Source organism: Brassica napus, chromosome A4 (assembly GCF_020379485.1).
Source record: "Brassica napus cultivar Da-Ae chromosome A4, Da-Ae, whole genome shotgun sequence".
Lineage (NCBI taxonomy): Eukaryota > Viridiplantae > Streptophyta > Magnoliopsida > Brassicales > Brassicaceae > Brassica > Brassica napus.
In genome coordinates this window covers 11,134,999-11,148,358 of record NC_063437.1, presented here as the reverse complement: position 1 = coordinate 11,148,358, position 13,360 = coordinate 11,134,999, and the positions used below count along the sequence as shown (strand labels likewise).

Genomic DNA, 13,360 nt, shown 5'->3' with positions numbered 1-13,360 from the left:
AGAGAAGCGAGAAACCGGTAAAAGAAACTCCGAGAAAATACAAAATAAAACAAAATTCAAGTTATTACATACAAACAAACATAGTAACAGAGTAAAGCAACGTAGTAGCAATTCTTTTTAAAGAAACAACATGATCCTTTAATATCAATGCTTTGAGAACAAAGTGGAATCTTGATCAATTCCTTGTACCACAAGAAATCTTTCAAATTAATTAGCTAGAAGTGGCAAAATAATAAGGATGCAACATTAACATTTTTGTAACTGAGGTTAGAAATTGTAAGAGATAAAACACAGAAAGAGCAGCAGCAAAAGCTAAAAGAAACTCTAGTCAGGGAAAGAAAAAAGAAAACACAGAGAAACAAGTAACACAATCTTCAACAAGTAACAAACTCACAAAACGTCATGATCCTTTAGAATAAAAGTACGGTTAACAAAATTTGAAACCAGTTGTCTTCATCAAATCCTTTTTACCAGAGGAAAGCTTTCCAACTAATTAGCAGTTATCAAAAGGGATTAGGATGAAAACAAGTAATTAGGCCCCATTTTCGTATATTTTGGCCAAAGGGACGTCATTGGTTCAGTATCCACTCATCCCAGCTCAAGCTATCTTCTCGAAAAAGTTAGAAATAATAACCGGAATTTAGACTCCGGATTGTCCACATTTTCTAAACCGGAAAACGCCGAAATGTCTAATACCCAGAAGAACAAAAACAATAACAGATGGGGTTGTTTTGTTGCTAACAAAATAAAAAGCTAACTGCTAAATCATAAAGGATGGTGTTGATGTACATAGAACTAAGAAAGAATACAAAACATCAACTCACAGTTTTGATATAACTCAAAGACCCTTTAGTTAGTCGTAATCCTCCTCAGAACCAGCAAGATTCTGCTTCTTCCACTTGTAAGCAGCTTCAAGTGGAAGTAAGTAATCATCAAAACTCATGTAACAACATGTAGTTCAAAGTTCCCTCTGGTACGTCTGATGCACTCTTTCTTGCGTTCAATAGCATCTATTTCTTCTTCCTCTTTCTCGTCTTCTTCTTGTTCTGCAGCAGAAGCTTCAAACTTTGCAAAACTAACCCACACCTTGTAATGCTTTGTGCGATCCAAGAGTCGCTCATATGAAGCCCATGTCCTCTCTAATTCTCCTTCTGCTATCTCAAAATCTATGTATGCCTGCCACACACAAATATAGAGTTTCAATGATCCAATCGATCCAAAAGTCTTGAGGAGTAATACTTCTTTTGAATGTATATATTTTACCTTCCATAGCAGTTCGGGCATGTCAAGAGCTGGCTGAGATATAGCAAGCTCAAAGATAGCTCTAGCTCGTTCAGTCTCAGCGAGAGACCTCTCTAGCTCAGCATATTTGCTCCAAGCATAGCAATTCTCTGGAGACCACTCAAGGTAACGCTCATAAAGCTTTCTACACCTATCTATGTTCCCCATCTGGAGTTCAATCTCGATGTATTTCTTAAATATCTGTTAGTAGAATGAAAAAGATAACAAAATGTAAGTACACCACATGTGTGTGATTAAATGAGAGCAAAGAAACATATAACGTTGAAACATATTTCATGCTTACCTTATCTTTTGGAGCTTTTCCTATCGCATTTCCTAATATCTGCCTAGCACCGGCGAGATTCAGTTGCCGAGATTCAGTTGACGGATTTCAAACTGAGCAGCAAGCAACCATATTTTGGCAAAGTAAAATTTGGAGTGGGGAATAAGCCTCAGGCATTCTCTGTATATGTTTGGTAAGACGAATACAGACAGTCAGACTAAACTGCCAGAGTGAAACGCAAACAAATGTAACTTCACAAGTTTCAAAGTAGGTAGGCTTTAGCATACCTGTATACATCTCGTGTACGCTCCACATCTTCAGTTTCAATCTTTTCATACAATGCATAGTTAATCCTACACCAATTAGTTACATTAGAGTGTCAGTGTTTCAGTAAATCGCAGAACCAAATATACTAATAAAAGACAAACAAACAAAAATAGCTTTCCACAGAATGCAACAATCTGTTTCAATATATCAATTTGTGACCTGAATGTGCTTAAAGCTCAATCTGCTCAAGACAACCAAACCCATACCCAAACATCGTACGCAAACCATGAACCCCATTCACCATTCTAAAACGATTCTGCATTATTGTCAAAATCGCAGAACCAAATATGCTAAAAGACAAACAACAATAACTTTAACTGTTAAAGAAACTACTTATGCAAACCATGATCAAACTCTTAACAACTCAGTTAAAGAAACTAAACCTAACCTACTTATCCAAAGCATGATTTCACATAAGAAGGCAACATTCCAATTCTATCTAAATCGTTTCTGCATTATTGCCAAAATCAGTAAAAGCCAAACTGAAAAAGAATAAACTCACCAGAGATAGATGTATCTTTGCCAGTATCGTTTCTCTTCAGAAGGTGGAATATTAGCAATTTAAACTAATATCATTATTTTTTGATGCTATTTAAGTGATAATACATTTTTTTTGTAGTGTCACCTTTACCATATCATACTTTAAAACCAGCCAACTCCAACAAGCAACTCTAAACTTGATGATATGGTTAATGCAATATTAGGTTGAATAAATCATTTTAGTTACCAAAATATATATATATATATATATATATATATATGATTAGAATATACACCAGACTTTATAATATGACAGACAAATCATATGAATTCAAAAACATAACAATTTAGTAAGTTTTTATTTGGAGAACCACACGATTTAACACGAACGAACTGAGATTGAAACTGTGGTAACTAAAGATGATTTGTTTAAGTATTGCACTAGATGATAACCCGCGAGCATGGGTGGAGTCAGTTTTTATAATAATATTTGTTCATTAAATGGTTTTAACATTTTGCAATACTATAATCTTTATCGATTGTAAAATGACGAATACAAATGTTGCTTTCTTAAATGTATCATCGTTGTTGAAGAGTTAACGTATTACATCTCATTTTAATTATTTTTAAGACTTCATACGCACAAAATGAAATTAATTTTTGCAGCTGATACAAATTACCAAAACCAAATAGGCAACATTGATTGTATAATGACGAAAGAGGATTAGGTTTCCTGCTCTCGACTTTTTTAACTATTGACTTTCTATAAGTGTTTCATTTTCTACATTTATAAAATGTTTCCGTTCTCGTTTCTGTTTCATTGATATGAGTTTAGTTTTTTTTTAAACTTCTTCTATGAATTCGGTAAATTACATAAGTGTCAATTTAAAAAAAATAGACATTTGAAAAAAATTAGTTCCACTCTAGATATATATCTAAGAATCAAAATTTTGAAGAAAATCACCGGCAAAATCTATTAACAGGTTAGTATATCAAGCTGTTATAGAATATAAGTGCATACTCAAAATATAAATGTCTGTCTAGTATATATTCACCAGTTCGGTCTAAAAATCATCTAATTCTGTAACAACAAAACAAATTACTTATTTTATTAGTCTACGGTTTTGAGGTTTAGTTACTTAAAAGTATACAAATAAAAAATATATATATATATATACTTTACTACTCTAGTATATGTAAACTATTTATAAACTAAGAATTGTTTGATTTATTAATTGATAAACCAGAAAACGTATGATAAGTAATTCAAATCTCTCATGCTTACAATTATAATAGCTAGATGTATTAGGAAGAAACAAATATTAGACGAATGATCAAGTCTCTTATTGTTCGAATAAACTCAAATGAGGTGATTGGAATCTTGTCATGTTTTTTTATTAAATAAAATTTAGGAATAAAAATCAAAACTCAATTATTTAATATGAATGAAATAATATATATAGTGCTTCCAATATTAAAAATCACTTCGATTTGAAGAAATGTGTTTTTGGGATTGTGAAGATCAAATAAGATATTAGAAACCACATATTTAAAATAATTTGTATGCATAAAAGTATATACATTAGAGTAAGCACATAAATCAAAACCAATATTTTTTTGTTAATTTATAATCACGTTTTTGGTAAATAAATCAAAACAATTATTTTATTTACTTTATATGGAATAAATTAAAATTTAGTGATATTTACATAGATACATAGTATATTTTAATATAAGTATTTATTATTGATACACTTCCTACTCATATGATTTTTTAACATTTGTATATTTGCTGTAACAAAAATTTAAACGGTTAATCACAAAATTTTTAATGCGAGATTTTTCAATACAAATTTCAAAATTAAAATATTAAGATCTCAATAATGTTTCACTGCAATTTGGAAATTAACTTATTTTTATATTTTTAAATAGTATATAATTTATTTCAAATGATAATGATATACACACATATATATATATTAATGAGACTTCATATTCATACGATTTATTAAGACTGAGCATTTTACTCGACCCGAACCCGTATCTGAATCTGAATCGAAGTAGCAAAATACCAGAAAGCTTATTGAATTCAGAGATATTGAATATCCGAACCCGAATGGATATCCAAAGATAACCAAACATAAGTATACTTAACCCTATATTTCTAGTTTACTTCTCTCATTTTATTCAAAATATTTATATTAATAATGCACATTGCTCAAAATTAGATAACTTTACTCTATTAAAAGGGGAATATAAGCTCCATTGAACCTATCCACCTCAGCAAATTAAATCAGCCAATGAAATATGATTTTTTGCCATGTCACTATTTATTAAATCCAATAAAACACTTCATCTTTATTGTTCTTATTGAAGTCTCTGAAATTATCGTTATTCTACATTTAAGAACCTCCATTTTTTAAAACTTAATTCCCTTCGTTGACCCTTGCAAGATGAGAGACGATGACGTTTCAACTTCCGTTGTTTCTCTCTTTATAACTCTTTCGCTGAATCTTAGGAAAATGTATCACTTCTAATAAAATCCTGCTAAATTTTAGATGTAATATTTAGTTTACAAAACGAAATAAAATAACCATACACTACATTCTCATCTTTATTGTGTTAATCATGTTATTCTTTTTGGTTTCGTATGATGGAAACCTATTTTACAACACATAATCCATGATACATTTGAGAAACTAAAAATAAAAACTTAAGTCTTTTTCAAAAATAAAAAATAAAAATAGAAAACTCTGTACTACAAAATATATGCAGAACATAGTAAAAGACATTCGATTTAAATGTGTCAAACAAGAATAAATTCTAAATTTACACTAAATACAATCTAGAATGCAAAAATATACATACAAAAATGACAAGTTTTACCAAATTATACCATATCATTCGCGTGTAAATGCCCACGTAGTATATGAAATAATATGTTCAAATAATAGAAAAATTGTCAGATCACAATGATCCAAATAACAGATCACTATTTTAAAAGAATAGATAAATATGCAAAGTTATAAATTTTAAAATTACAAGTAACACGTAAAATTGTAGGACAAAACAATTGAGTTCAATAAATAAAATTACATAAAGTTAACGAATTTTTAAAAATAAATGCAAAAAATAATATAAAATATAAACCTAGCGCGGTTAAAGAATCTAGTATACATATAATTATGGGCAAAATCATTTGCCACTCACTTAAAATACATATGAAGCTCTTGTTTCTTGCATTAACAAAAGTTACATCTAAAATTTCAAAACAACAACTAAATTAGTGTCTTTCTATTTTAAAAGTTTTATAAACCTATTAATAGTTTAATCTTTTAAAAATTAGAAAATAGTTAAGTTAAAAGTATATTTTAAATATAAAATTTAAACAATGAATAATTTATTTATTTTTTCTTCAAAATTTCAATATATGAACCAGGCCCAAAATATCTGAAACCATACATAAAATACCCGAACCCAACCCGAAGTGTAGAAATACCCGAACGGTTTCTATATCTTTATACTGAAATACCCAAAAATTTTGAATACTTGATACGAACGGGTATCTAAAAGCCCACCCCTACAATATATGATCATTGCTTGAACAAAAAAAAGATCACAAAATTTTCAATGTGGGAATCTTACCACCTTTAGTAATTTATAGTTGTTTTTTAAAATTCAAAATATAATATATATGAAAAAAAATTATTATATGCTTAATGTGATTGTTTAATTTCTTTTAATAATATAAAATTAAACAAAAAAATGAGATGCTACAAAAAATTTCTTTATCTAATATGTATTATTCATAATCATTAATTATCATATATATATATTAATCATATTAGGTAATTCCATAACTTTTATTTAAAGATATAATTGAAAATATTCTTTTGTATAGTACTAATCATTTTGATAGTTAGTTTAATAAAAATCATAGTATATGTTTATATGGACCAACTTCTCGTGATGACACGTGGCTACGAAACATGTTGGCAGTGCTTTGTGATTAATAAAGAGGATTAGTCATGTCTAAACTTGGAATTGAATAATATTTGAGTCACATCATATTTAGTGTTTTCACTACTAGTCGATGACTACTTGTTTTTCTCATAGACAAAATAATTCGATGGGCTGAATTGACCCAATAGGGAAACACCATATCCTTAATAGCCCGGGTTGACAGACCTAATAAGCGTTTCATTTAATACTTGTAGGAGCATCGAGATCGATCAGTAAAAGCAAGAAAAACATTTTTTTTTTTTTTTAAAACGGAACTTTTATCTCTTCTTGGTATCTCCTACGAGGTCAGGTAAATCTTTTTTTTCCTTTTCTACCGAAACCAAATTCTAATTTGCCAAATCTTACCTCGTTTACTGGAAATCTCTAAGGTACATTTTGGACGCACAAAAAAAAGAAGCAATTTTCAGTTTTTGATCTCGAATCTGACCCATTGTTGAAGATTTTTAAAACTTAAAAAAGAGTTGGACTTTCGAGTTTCTTAGGGTTCAAAGGATTGTTCGTTTACATATAGTTAGTTAGGAGTTTTAAGATTTGGTTCTGAACTCGAGAAAGTTGTTGCCTTCATCTTTGCAGGTATGGAGGTGATGCAAATTCCGGTTTTTGATGGAGACAACCATGAGATTTGGAGCATAAAGATGAGGACTCTTTTGATGGCTCGTGACCTGTGGGATGTTGTAGAGAGTGGAGTCTCTGTAGAGAAAAATCTGAAAACCAAGGACATGAGGGCTCTTCATATGCTGCAAATGTCGGTAACAGACTCTCTTTTTCTCCGGATAGCAAGAGCCACATCGTCAAAGCAAGCGTGGGAGATTCTCAAGGAAGAATTTGGAGAGACCCATAAGATCCGGCTTAGGAAAACGGGGAATCTTAGGACCAAGTTTAGAGGAATGATGATGGAGGAGGAGGAAAGCGTTGCTGTTTATACTAAAAAGCTGATGGAGGTTGTGAATCAGCTTAAGTTCTATGGGTCTGACATTTCTGATGAGGAAGTCATCCGTAAGATATGTTGCAGCTTGCTCTCAAGGTTTGATGGTATTGTAAGCTCCATGTGCGGTGGAAATATGACACTCACTGACGTTGTGTGGTGCCTGCGAGCGTGGGAATTCGATACAGATGAGCGTGAGAAGAGAGAAGCTCCGCACAACCACAACAAGAGAAGGAGACAATAGAGAGCTTTTTCAAGCTATCTTTTATTCTGTTTCTGAAAAACAATTTAGGAAGTAAATGTTGCTACGTTGGAGACTGAGATGTGTTTTATACTTTTGATGATGAAACAAAACAGTCTCAAAATGTTATATTTTAGTAGTTTTTCGTGGCTCTTTGATGTTAAGATGTTGACTTATAAAATGTTCCTTAGCACAGTGTTTAAATGTCCTTGAGTTATAAGAAGAAAGTGTTGGTGAGTTTAATGGGTAAGCGATGCATCTTGGTGGAGTCGTTTAAGGTTCTATAGATTAAACAGCCAAGTCCTAATTGCATTTAAGCATAACTCAGATTAAGCCGGTCGGTACGAAGGGATTGTTAAAAAAACAACCTAGAAGCGATGTAGGAAAAAAATGCCTTTTTAGTTTCTGAGCTTTTACTGGATTAAATGTAGTTATTTAGCTTTTGATCAAAAAAAAAAAAATGTATTTATTTAGCCATCATCAGTAAAAAAACAAATGTGGTAAAATGCTTTTAAGGGTGGGTGTAAATAAATTTCCTATAGCTTTTTTCTGCCACCTGATTCTAACTGCGTTCTTGTGCATCTATTACATAGCATGTCTGTTTATCAGCCTTGTCCTCCACCAATAATTTCTTTGTATGGTTGCATTTCATCTTTCTTTGATCAATGATCATAACTATATTAACAAAGATTTATCATTCGCAATTCTATTATACGATATATATATACACCACAAGTCATACTATTTATGGATCTATTTATATGTGCATGTGGTCTAGGTGCACATAAGTAGTGAGGAGAGGCAGAATCTCTCAAAGTCTATTTGTTTTGAAGCCAGATCAGGCTGTTTAAATACCTACAATCAGACAATTCTTCTCAAAAGTATAAAATAAAATCAAAGCTATTAACCCAAAAAATAATCTAAAACCTTATCTCAGGAAGAAAAAAAAGACGCTCATGAAACTTTATAAGAATGGTAAAAAGAAGATTTACAACAACCGCAATCCCCAGCTTTAAACGCATTCCTCTTATCACACTGAATTTTTGGTTAATATTGGATTATGTGTTCGTATTTTTTCCTAGTTAGACTTCGAGGGTGCATTTCTCTTCAAGTTTCACCACTCACAAACCCAGAAAATCAGAATAAAAACCGGAATTCAGACTCTGATTGTCCCATCTAAACCGGAAAACGTGAACCGAAAGGTCTAATACCAAAAAGAACAAAAACAATAACAGATTGTACTAACACAATAAAAAGATAACTGCTAAATCATAAAGGATGAGTGGCGATGTACAGTGAGAACTAAGAAAGAATACAAAACATCAACTCACAGTTTTGATATAACTCGAAAGAAACTTCAGCTAATCGTAATCCTCCTCAGAAGATGCAAGCTTCTGCTTCTTCCACTTGTAAGCAGCTTCAAGAATCTTAAGATTTGTTGTCTGTGATTCTTCTGGGTATAGATAATCAATGTATTCTTCATACCTGCCAAATATTCCAACAAAATGTTCACATTTAAGCCTTCGATTATCAAAATCCAAAGATATAAAAAATTGAGAAATGATATATGTATGCAAAACGTACTCTGTAGAGCCATCTTCTCTTGTGATTGGTTTTCTTTTCTTGAGCTTCTTCGGGAGCTTAGATTGTACCACACTCACATCCCCGAGATTGCCAAAGTTTGTCTCCATGTTAAGCCAATCCTCTAAGAGTGTAGCTCTTTCTTCTTTCAACTCTGGTGCAGAGTCTTTGTAGTAGCTGTTGGCTCTCTCGAAAATCTCTGAGCAGAAGCAAAAAAAAAACAGTTAAAACATTTCGCAAGGAATCATCAAAACTCATATAACAACAACATGTAGTTTTTTTACCTCTGGCGCGTCTGATGCATTCTTTCTTGCGTTCAGTAGCATCTATTTCTTCTTGGGGTTCCTCTTCCTCGTCTTCTTCTTGTTCTGCAGAAGAAGCTTCAAACTTTGCAAAACTAACCCACACCTTGTAATGCTTTGTGCGGTCCAAGAGTCGCTCATATAAAGCTCGTGTCCTCTCTAATTCTCCTTCAGCTATCTCAAAATCTATGTATGCCTGCCACACAAAAAATATAGAGTTTCAATGATCCATCGATTCAAAAGTCTTGAGTAATATTTTACTTCTTTGGAATGTATTGGACTGAATATTTTTTACCTTCCATAGCAGTTCGGGCATGTCAAGAGCTGGCTGAGATATTGCCAGCTCAAAGATAGCTCTAGCTCGTTCAGTCTCAGCAAGAGACCTCTCTAGCTCAGCATATTTGCTCCAAGCATAGCAATTCTCTGGAGACCACTCAAGGTAACGCTCATAGAGCTTTCTACACCTATCTATGTTTCCCAGCTGGAGCTCAATCTCAATGTATTTCTTAAATATCTGTTAGCAGAAGTAAAAGATAACCAAAAGTAAGTATGTTAAATGAGAGCAATGAAACGTATAACGTTCAAACAAAATTCATGCTTACCTTATCTTTTGGAGCTTTCCCAATAGCGTTTCCTAATATCTGCCGAGCACCGGCGAGATTCAGTTGCCGGATTTCAAACTGAGCAGCGAGCAACCATATTTTGGCAAAGGAAAATTTGGAGTGGGGGATAAGCTTGAGGCATTCTCTGTAATGTTTTGGTAAGACGAATACAGACAGTCAGAATAAACTGCCAGAGTGAAACGCAAATGAATGTAACTTCACAAGTTTCAGAACAGGTAGGCTTTAGCGTACCTGTATACATCTCGCGTACGCTCCACATCTTCAGTTTCAATCTCTTCATACAATGCATAGTTAATCCTACACCAATTAGTTACATCAGAGTGTCAGTGTTTCAGTAAATCGCAGAACCAAATATGCTAATAAAAGACAAACAAACAACAATAGCTTTCCACAGAATGCAACAATTTGTTTCAATATATCAATTTGTGACCTGAATGTGCTTAAAGCTCAATCTGCTTAAGACAACCAAACCCAAACAGTCCAGTTAATGTAAGCTAAACTTAACCTTCGTACGCCGTAGCATGATCGACATCTTACACAAACCATGAACCCAACATTCACCATTCTAAAACAATTCTTCATTATTGTCAAAATCGCAGAACCAAATATGCGGATAAAAGACAAACAACAAAAACTTTCACTGTTAAAGAAACTACTTGTGCAAACCATGATCAAACTCTAACAACTCAGACCTTCTTATCCAAAGCATGATTTACATAAGAAGGCAACATTCCAATTCCAACTAAAATCGATTCTGCAATATTTACCAAAATCAGTAAAAACCAAACTCACCAGAGGTAGATGTATCTTTGCCAGTAACGTTTCTCTTCAGCAGGTGGAATATTAGCAATAGCCCTCTCATAAATCTCTCTTATCCTATCTTTGTTCCCTACAGTTTCCTCAAGCCTAACGTAATCAAACCAAGAATCATAGTTCAAAGGGTTCTTCCTCACTTCATCCTCATACTGAAACCTCCTCTTCCCAACAATAGCATCCTCAATCCCTTCCCTATCACCATACTGTTTCTCAAACGCCACAAACTTCTTATACAAATCCTCAGCCCTCCCTTTAGGAATATGATCAAGCGCAAACTTGTAGATAAACCTAGCACGCTCCGGCTCCTTGCACCGCTCCTCAAACTCAGCAAACGCCACAAAGAGCGTCTCAGCCTCCTCGTCATCCGCAAGCTTCTCCGTGGCGCGTTCGTACACGTGCCTCGCGCGTGCGACTTCTCCTCCCTTCATCTCAAACTTAGCGAATCGAATATAAGCGGAAACCTTAGGGTGACAAAGCACGAACCTCTCGTAGATCGATCTAGCGCGTTCGATTTCGTTATACCTAAGCTCGAACTTGATGAACGAGAGCCATCCTTGCTGGTCGGGAGACCACTGCATCCACCGCTCGAATATCTGCCTAGCGCCGGCGATGTTGCCGAGAATCTCCTCCATGTGGATGTACTTGTACCAGAGCTGGTCCACGCGCGGGAGGAGCGTGACGGCCCGGTCCCAGACGTTTCTCGCGCTGTTGACGAACTTGTTCTTCATCTCGAACTCGGCGTACTTGAGCCACAGCGTGTGGTTCCGGTAATCGCCCTCGATGGCGCGTTCCCACACGCTCCGAGCGCGGGCGTAGTCCTTCTGGGACTCCTCCCACTGGGCGTACTTCATCCAGACCTGGATGTTCCATCTCGCGCGGCGGATCTTGTCCTCGAACTCCTTGCGGCGGCGGAGGCGGTAGTCGGAGAGCTCGGTGGAGTCGGTGATTTTCTGCTTGGGAGGGCGGATCTCGGCCTCTTGACGCTCTCGAGCTTCCCTTAGGATCTGCTCCGCGGTGATTTGAACCGGGGCGGGAGTCTTGTTCTTGACCCGGGTCGGGCGTGGGAGCTTGACTTCGGTGTCTTTCCGGGTCATGTACCCTAGGGTACGATCGGAATCTTTGCCGGAGGCCATCACCTCTCGCGATTTTGCCCTCTTTGTGTGGGGTTTGGGTGAAAGATTGGAAGAAAGACGCACATGTTTGATTATATTGTATTGTTAATGGGCCATAATGAGTCCAATGTATATCCTAATTGTGGCCCAATATATAAACGCTTACAATACCAAACCTCTTTCTGCAATTGTTAGAAAAATCCCAAAGTGTAGTTAGTTCTATTCTTTAGAAAAATATATAAACACTTACAATACCAAACCTCTTTCTGCACTTACTCCGGAGATATATTATGACAAAATAATTTTGTTTTTGAACAGTTTTTCATCTTTCATCTATAGTGGTAAGTTAACTAATTTATAGTGTTAATTAATTTGTTATGATGTTAAGTTTCTTAAAAATATTTAAGTTCATTTAAAATTCAAGTAAAAAATTGATTTTAAATAAACTTAAATGGTTTCATGTCTGTAATCGAAACAGTGATCAACTCTTTTTCCTCTCCACGACAGAGGGTCTCCCAAGTGTTGTAAATCGAACAAATCACCCTCCGAGAAAAAGGTTCTGAGATCGGAGTAGGAGCCATCAGGTCTGTCTGTTCCTCTTGTTCTTTCATCTCCACAAAGAATATTATTGAAGTCCCCTGTCATACACCAAGGTTCTTCGCGGACTAGGCTTTTAGTGACTAGTTGATCCCATAGGAGGTTTCTCAGATTCCTATTTGTGCTAGCGTGAACAAATGATGCATAAAACTTTTTTCCTTCAAATTCGATCACTGTTTCAATTACATTAGCATTTGATTCTAATATTTTCAGGTTCAGCTCCTGCTTCCAAAACAGACCGAGCTCACCAGCACCATGGCCTGTTGGAGGAACTAAATGATTCTAATTACATTAGCATTTGATTCTAATATTTAATTACATCTTTATTGGATGTCTCATTGTCATTCTTGAGTGGTTTCATGTCTCTTCTGATCGCCAAAGTTTGGTTTTTAAGTGATTAAACCCGCAAACTTCGAAAGAAGAGAACTCGGACAGCTCCAGGTTTAGATGAATAATTCCTAAACCAAATTTGGTAGTGGCATGATTCCAATTGAAAACACTTCCTAAACTAATTTCTACTCTTTCGTTTTTGGTGCAGGCGCACGAGAACATTATACTTTTTTCTCGATAGGCTTTTGAAGGCCAAGGAGGAGGCCGGGGTTTTGGAGCAGCCATCACAGGGCCTCAAGATTCAAAACTAATTTCTACTCTTTCGTTTTTGGTGCAGGCGCATTTCTTTCTCTGGTGTTTCGTGAAGCACAAGTTTGGTGGCGCTATGTATCTGTTCTGCCATTTTTATGTAGACAGGACATTAGTTATGCTCTTTCCT

At 34.6% G+C, this 13,360-nt stretch overlaps 2 protein-coding genes across 5 annotated transcripts; one reads left to right on the top strand and one right to left on the bottom strand.

Annotated features, from left to right (window-relative positions):
* Positions 1-924: 924 nt before the first annotated feature.
* On the bottom strand, positions 925-12,139 carry LOC106446317 (crooked neck-like protein 1). 3 transcript variants are annotated; one of them, XM_013888014.3, is made up of 7 exons: positions 10,859-12,139; positions 10,298-10,363; positions 10,046-10,190; positions 9,739-9,957; positions 9,426-9,639; positions 9,145-9,340; positions 8,752-9,045 (listed from the first exon to the last, which is right to left on the bottom strand). In XM_013888014.3, exons 1-7 carry the CDS (start codon positions 12,013-12,015, stop codon positions 8,922-8,924), a joined length of 2,121 nt encoding a protein of 706 aa, XP_013743468.1. In that variant the 5' UTR covers positions 12,016-12,139; the 3' UTR covers positions 8,752-8,921. The 3 variants fall into 3 exon arrangements, with proteins under 3 accessions (XP_048633497.1, XP_048633498.1, XP_013743468.1); XM_048777540.1 differs by lacking the exons at positions 8,752-9,045; positions 9,145-9,340; positions 9,426-9,639 and adding an exon at positions 925-1,176; XM_048777541.1 differs by lacking the exons at positions 8,752-9,045; positions 9,145-9,340; positions 9,426-9,639; positions 9,739-9,957 and adding exons at positions 925-1,176; positions 1,264-1,482.
* BNAUNNG00310D lies at positions 6,596-7,724 on the top strand. Of its 2 annotated transcripts, none has more exons than XM_048777542.1 (2): positions 6,596-6,683; positions 6,968-7,724. In XM_048777542.1, the coding sequence occupies exon 2, from the start codon at positions 6,970-6,972 to the stop codon at positions 7,561-7,563; it is 594 nt and encodes a 197-aa protein (XP_048633499.1). In that variant the 5' UTR covers positions 6,596-6,683; positions 6,968-6,969; the 3' UTR covers positions 7,564-7,724. The 2 variants fall into 2 exon arrangements, with proteins under 2 accessions (XP_048633499.1, XP_048633500.1); XM_048777543.1 differs by having other exon boundaries at positions 6,669-6,762.
* Positions 12,140-13,360: the final 1,221 nt, after the last annotated feature.